Source organism: Balaenoptera musculus, chromosome 18 (genome assembly GCF_009873245.2).
Source record: "Balaenoptera musculus isolate JJ_BM4_2016_0621 chromosome 18, mBalMus1.pri.v3, whole genome shotgun sequence".
Taxonomy (NCBI): domain Eukaryota; kingdom Metazoa; phylum Chordata; class Mammalia; order Artiodactyla; family Balaenopteridae; genus Balaenoptera; species Balaenoptera musculus.
The window spans coordinates 66,377,470-66,383,986 of NC_045802.1; the positions used below are offsets into that span (position 1 = coordinate 66,377,470).

A 6,517-nucleotide genomic window follows, 5' to 3' on the forward strand; every position below is an offset into this window, starting at 1 on the left:
TTGGAATTGTCTCAAGGGTATTGTACTGGGTATTGCTTTCACCTACACAACTGACTAAAGCCTAGTGAAAAGCACAGTTTAATAATCTCAAAGCAAAGTTTGAAAAAAAATTAAAGATATGAAATTTTTAAAAAAGTGAGTATTGATAAATATACAAATAATGCCTTGAGTAGTGTAGGGCCTCAATACAAATAGACCTGCGTATAAAGAAGCAAGAAACTGTGAATGAAAAGATTTGCTTTCTCTTGTCGTGGCATTAAATACTGAGAGATTTAGGGCAAGTAGGTGAACATCAATTAATATATATATATATATATATATATATATATACACATACATATATATAATTTTATAAATTTATATATATAAAGTTGGTGAGACTAGATTTCCTCCCAGAGGCCTTGAGTTCCCAGAGTTCCAATTCTGCACCTGAATACTTTACTGACACGCATGTATCCCATTCTTGTATCTACCCAAGGGAGGATCTCAATAGACAGGTTGCAAAGACCTCACAGCAGCCCTGCCCTGGCTCTGGCACATCATTACCTGAGTGCACAATACGTACTAAGAGTTCCACCAAGGGAGATAGTCTGGACTTCTTAGAAGTTACAGGTAAAATATCAGCATTTCTTTTTTGGCTGAGTATGTGAAACGTTTCAAGGGTTGTTTGAGTGACTGACTTTCTTTCCTTGCTCTAGGTCCCCACCTGCTTTGCATCTCACCATCGAGCAGACGGCCTGCTGGAAGTTGTTGCTGACCACCACATACAGTAACAGGTTGCCAAAGGTGTTCAGGGCAGCCAGTGGTCTAGAAACGATGTACGCCTCATGGATCTGATTCTCAATGGAGCAGCTGATGGAAAGCAGGCGAGATTCAATCCGAATGACCCTCAAGATATGGAAAGGCAGAAAGCATATATAAAACACGAGGAGCAGCAAAATGGTTAGTCTTCGAGCTTTCTGCTTAAGGCAGCTGTGCGTCTGCGGTCCTTGTGTTAGGGTGTAGATAATCATCGTATAGCAAAGCGTCACGATCACCAAGGGGAGGCAGAAGGTGGTCGCGGTCAAAATTAGATTGTACCATTTGATGGTCGTGAGGTCATCTGAACTGGTGAGGTCAAGGCAGGCGGATCTGTTGGTCCTGGTGGTTGATGTGATCAGAAAGGTTATGGGAATGACGGCCACCAGTGAAATGATCCACACCACCCCACAGGCCACCACGGCCCATCGAGTTTTATGGATGGAAAAGCAGCTCATCGGGTGAATAATGACAAAGTAGCGGAAGATGCTGAAACAGGTGAGAAACAGGATGCTGCTATACAGGTTAAAGTGGAAGCCGAAGCGGATAAACTTGCACATGAAATCCCCAAAGATCCAGTTTTCTCCGCTGGCGTAGTAGTGAATCAGGAAAGGCAGGCTGGTGAGGTACAGCAGGTCCGTGCAGGCCAGGTTCAGCATGATGATGGTGCTGCTTCTCCAGGGCCGCATCTTGAAGATGTACGTGGAAATTGCTACTGCGTTCCCGGGAAAGCCCACCAGGAAGATTATGCTATAAATAACAGGGAGGTAGTGTGTCTTGAGTGGGATCTTTTCATCAGTGCAATTTCCAAGAGCAGCTGCATAATTGGGGAAATCAGAAGCATTTGCAAAATCATCTAGTGGCTCATTCATGGTTGTCTCCTTTCATTTTGCAAGAAAACAAGAGAGTGCAGTTTGGCGATACGAATCGAGAGAAAGTACCTCGCTGCTAAAGGAAAAGAGAAAACATTAATGGTAGGGTAATGAAAACAATTATCCACTTTTCAATGAAAATTGCTCTAACAGCCTAAATTTGCCACTTTTTCTCTTTAATCTCCAAAGAGACCCTGCGGAAGAAATTGAATTTCAAAGAAAATGACTGTAAGGCAACTTACTAAAGACATCTAACAATAATATAAAAGTTAAATACCGTGAGAAGTAAAATGAAGGACTGGGGTGGAAAACCCCACGTTGTAGCTGTAGAAGACGACTTGGCCAGGCTGCTGTTGAGGTATGCCCTAGAGTGTCACCATTAGAGACTTAACCACAGCAAGATCCACCACTAATCACGCGTGAGGCACTTCACCAATGTGTTACCTCTAAACTTGACAAAACGCTGAGAACATTTCTTATTATCTCTATTTTACAGAAGAGACTAAAACTGCGACCTGTTCCTGGTAACACATCTAGTGGCACAGCTGGGATTTGAACCTCTGTTTGTCTGACTTAGAACCCATTCTCTTTCCAAACTGCCTCGCTGTGCTGCCTCTCAATCTGGATGACCCTAAATGAGGGATGCCATGGGAAGTGCAAAGGCATGACGAGACTGAATACCAGACATTTCTAAAATGTAGATTTCATGCATTCCAACATTATATGTCTGGTGGATTTCATTTTCAAATTTCAGCTCTTCCAACCCATTTTAACAGCTAACATAATTTGCTCATGTTGTGAGGGGTGTGTTTGCAGGGGGAGGAGGAGCGACAGCTTCATGCAGTGTTAAGAGCTAGGGTGCTATTGCCAGAGGCCCTGACCTTGACTCTGCTTGGCCAAAGAGTAGTTGTGTGTCCCTAAGCAAGTTGCTTACGCTCTCCAGGGCTGAGAGGAGTGGGATTTTAACCTTTCTTCTTCTTGCTTATCAGTGTTTTCTAAAATTTTGACTGTGAATTTCTGCATGAAGATCATTTAAAAGAAGAATTACTTACAATTAGGTTATTATTCGGATGTAAATGCTGTTGGTAAAATGCATCCACTTACATATTTATGGAGCGCCCACTGTGTATTAATTAGGCACTCTGCCAGGTCCTACAGATACCAAATGAATAACATGCACAGATGTACAAGCCACTATCTCAGTCTACTTGGGGAGATGGACAGAGAAATTATCTTAACAAAATACAACCCTACCTCATGGAACTGTCAATATATCAAAAAAAAAAAAAAAAAGACACGAAAAACACTTGGAACACTACTGGGCACATAATAAGTGCTCAATAAATGTTAGGTGTTAATCACTAAGTCCTTTGATAGATGAATAGTACAAGGCTACTGATATTACAAAGAAGGGAGGGAACAGCTACCTAGAGAATAGGAGAGGGCACTAAAGGAACATCATTTAGGAGGGAACATTTAATCTGAAACTAGCAAGAAGAGAGGAAAGGCCTTCCAGACAAAGGGAATAACATGTGCAAAGGCACTGAGGTGTGACAGAGTTCAAGAGGTTTCAAGAGAAGTCTCAGAATGCATTTAAACATTTATTACTTTTATTCTGAATGAACTGGGGAAAGAATAGTTCAGGGATAGGAAGCCTGCCAGGCACTGAGGTGTGACAGAGTCCGAGAGGGCAGCTGTCAGGATCCACACGTGAGAGGCCAGTGCTCGCTGGGACCACGTATCACCAATCGAAAGCGAATGTTTCTCTCCCGGTTCAGTTAATTTACTCTCACTGGTATTGCTATTTGTAGAACTACCACAGACACCGAACTAGGGGTGACAGGAGACAGGCACTGCTGACCAGCAAGGGTGCTGTGAAACCAGGAAACCACAGTGGACAGCTTTTCCCTTGGCCAAAAGCCATAATGGGCTTATGCATGGATAGAAGGCAGTCATTTAAACCCAAAAGAAAATGGTCAGGGTCAGGGAGTCACTGAAGTAGCACTTTCTGAAGTCTGTTCTTAGCAAGTCAAGATTCAAGACTGCTTATCTGTCAGATCCTTGAAAGCAGAAGCATGAAGTCACCTCGTACCCTAGGGGCCGACACACATATTTATTGTGTCGGCCTCAATAAATATTGTTGAATAAAAGAATCATGACTAACATCAGCAAAACTTATCTTGTGCCGAAAAGCTAGTAAAGCAGCAACGGTTACTCAAAAAAAAAAAAAAGTTTGATACTTTAATGGATTTTAAGCTAAGGTGCAAAATTAATTTCTGTCATTGCAAGTAAACCCCTGCCATGTTATGGGGCCATTTTAAACCATAATCATATCAGGAAAAGGCAGGCTGTAGGTAGAAACAACCACCTTATTGTTTTGAAAAACAACAGTGCAGCTTGGGATTTATTGAACAATGACTGACGAATTGTAAGGGTGCAGGGGTTGACTAAGAAGTGTCACCCCTCTCCCCTAAACCTCACTAAAAGAATGGTTTGAGTTTACAAAATATGTGTGAAGTTAAGAACAGGAGACAAAAACTGGTCAGGGCTGTGAGCAAAGTAGAATGAGGCAGTTTCTTTCCTCGACAGTTCCAGAGTCCTGTGCAATTCACTGCTGCCACCAGAGCACCGGATGGCCACAAAGGCACCATTTCTATTCAAAGGACATTGTGGAATGATGTGGTGTATTCCCTACTGTGGATCTCAGTCATAGGGTGGTTACAGACCACCGAGGACTACCGGACTCTCTATAAACTAGAAAGAATGATCTATTAAGCTTCAACATAACCAGATGGATACGTTTGAACTAAACTAGATGCCACACAAATAAAAGCAAGCACCAAAGATTTGGGAATTTTTTATGATGGGAAAAAACCTCCATAATTTTAGCCTCTACTCTTTTCTCTGAAATTTGGAAGAGATTGGGAGTGTTTGAGGCTAGCTGCAGGATGTCAGTGTTTGGGGAATGCACAGCTCAGGACCGTTATCCTAAGGATAGCCTGCATATGAACCTCACAGACTGGGATTGCAAGCTTCTGTGGATAAAGAAGGCAGGACGGGACGTGGTATCTACTCAGGGTGCAGCATAAGCTACTTTGTGTCCATAGAGGATTCTTGCCCACTTGGTGGGAACAAGTCAGGTGGGATTAATGAAGCAATGTGGTTTTCCTAGGGTATCTGATAATCTTGTAATAAACTCCTTATCCAACAGCCCCTGACTCCTCTGCAGCTCCCCCTGCCACACCCTGGGTTCTTCTGGTGCTGAAAACCCAAGGCTAAGTTGACACCCATTCTCTCCTCCTTTTCCCAAATTTCCAGTGGACCAGGGAGGGATAAACTTGGAGCACTGCTCCTCTCACCCTCCCTCAGAGGTCTTGGAAACCCCACAGCTAGGGTTGCATGTGGTTACCAAGAAGAACCTTGGAGAGACCTTTCATTCACAAAGATTCATCTTGGTTTCCTCATCTACATATTTGTAAACTAATTTAATTTCGTACTTGTGGAAAGCAGACCAGTTCTCAGCCCAGACACACTTGTGAAGAGGGTGAATGTTGTCCTCCCTGGACACTGAAGGACCCCTCTCCCCAACTCTTCCCTCAGACCCAAATTTCAAATAAGAATCTGCAACTCAGGTACCCCAACGACCCTTAGGACCTGCCACATTGATGGGGCCCAAAGGTATGATTTTAGCTCTTTGATCTTTGATATTCTCCAATCAAATAAAATCTATGGAAATGCACACACAGACACACACAAGTTTTACATCCAATTTGGAGGTTTAGAGACAATCCTAAACTTGTTCGCTTAATCTATAGCAAAGAAACAAAACAAGATATAATAAAGGCATTTCAGGGGAAAATGTTTTGTTGGTGTGCTTGCTGAGGGGTTTGTGGGGCGGCGTCTTTGGGCTTTGCTAACACCATAAAGCCCAGAAGCATACAGTGTGATCTAAGTACGCATCCGGAGGGCGGGATCAATCGATGTCAGAGATGAACTCTCTGCCCCCAAAGTCCCCACGCTTGGTCGTGAAAAAGGTAGGAGAAATCCATAGTCTGGAACTTCTCCAGGCCTCCCTGAGACAAATCTCTGGCCATTCTAGGCTTTTATTTTGCCCACATGCGCCCCTGCCCCCTGCCCCCTGCCAGGATGCGGGGTTGCTACTGCTGCCCCGAGATAAGAAGTTGGGGGCCTGGGGCTCTGGCCTTCGCCTGGTCCTGCAGCAGAGACGTGCCAGGGGGCTCCGTTCCCACTGGCTCAGGGCGTCCCGCAACCTGGGTCCCCGCTCCCGGATCAGCGCAGGTCCCCCGTACCCGGCTCCCTCCCGCCCGCGGGGCCCGCTCCCCCCGGGTCGCGGCTCACCTGGCACCCCAGGCGCGGCCGCCGTGCGCCCCGAGTGGCCGTCGGAGCGCGGCTGCGCCCCGGCGGCGGGACAGTCGGAGCAGAGGCCCGCGCGCCGCCCCCGCCCCTCCCACCGCTCGGAGCCCAGGCAGCAGGTGCGCCCCGGCCCCGCCCAGCAGGCAGGGGCCGGCGTCCTCCCTCGCCCACTTTCATGGCCAGCAGAGTGACAGCAGTTTCCTCTCCCGGGGATCGCTGGACATCATGTCTGTTTTGCGCGAAACTGCCCAAAGGGAGTATTCGCAGAGGAGCAAACACAGCCTGGCAGGAGGGGCTCTTGCACCAGGGCAGTTGCGGTCCTGGGTCCTGTCGTCTGGGTCCAGAACTATCACCTGCTTGCCCCACAGTTCACGGCCTTTCATTTAGTATGGGGTGGAAGCAACTTAAATTCCGGCTCTCTAAATTGAAGACCTCCGCCAGAGGGTCTTTTCACTGTATGCAATTACAGGCCT

The 6,517-nt window shown here is 45.9% G+C and overlaps 1 protein-coding gene across 1 annotated transcript; it reads right to left on the bottom strand.

Moving 5' to 3' along the window:
• Positions 1-587: 587 nt before the first annotated feature.
• On the bottom strand, positions 588-6,074 carry OXGR1 (oxoglutarate receptor 1). Its single transcript, XM_036832044.1, has 2 exons — positions 6,030-6,074; positions 588-1,743 (listed from the first exon to the last, which is right to left on the bottom strand). The coding sequence occupies exon 2, from the start codon at positions 1,668-1,670 to the stop codon at positions 657-659; it is 1,014 nt and encodes a 337-aa protein (XP_036687939.1). The 5' UTR covers positions 1,671-1,743; positions 6,030-6,074; the 3' UTR covers positions 588-656.
• Between the last annotated feature and the right edge of the window lie 443 nt (positions 6,075-6,517).

Bases quoted from the DNA above. Each gene is read 5' to 3' on its own strand.
- OXGR1 (XM_036832044.1), bottom strand. From the start codon at position 1,670: ATGAATGAGCCACTAGATGATTTTGCAAATGCTTCTGATTTCCCCAAT.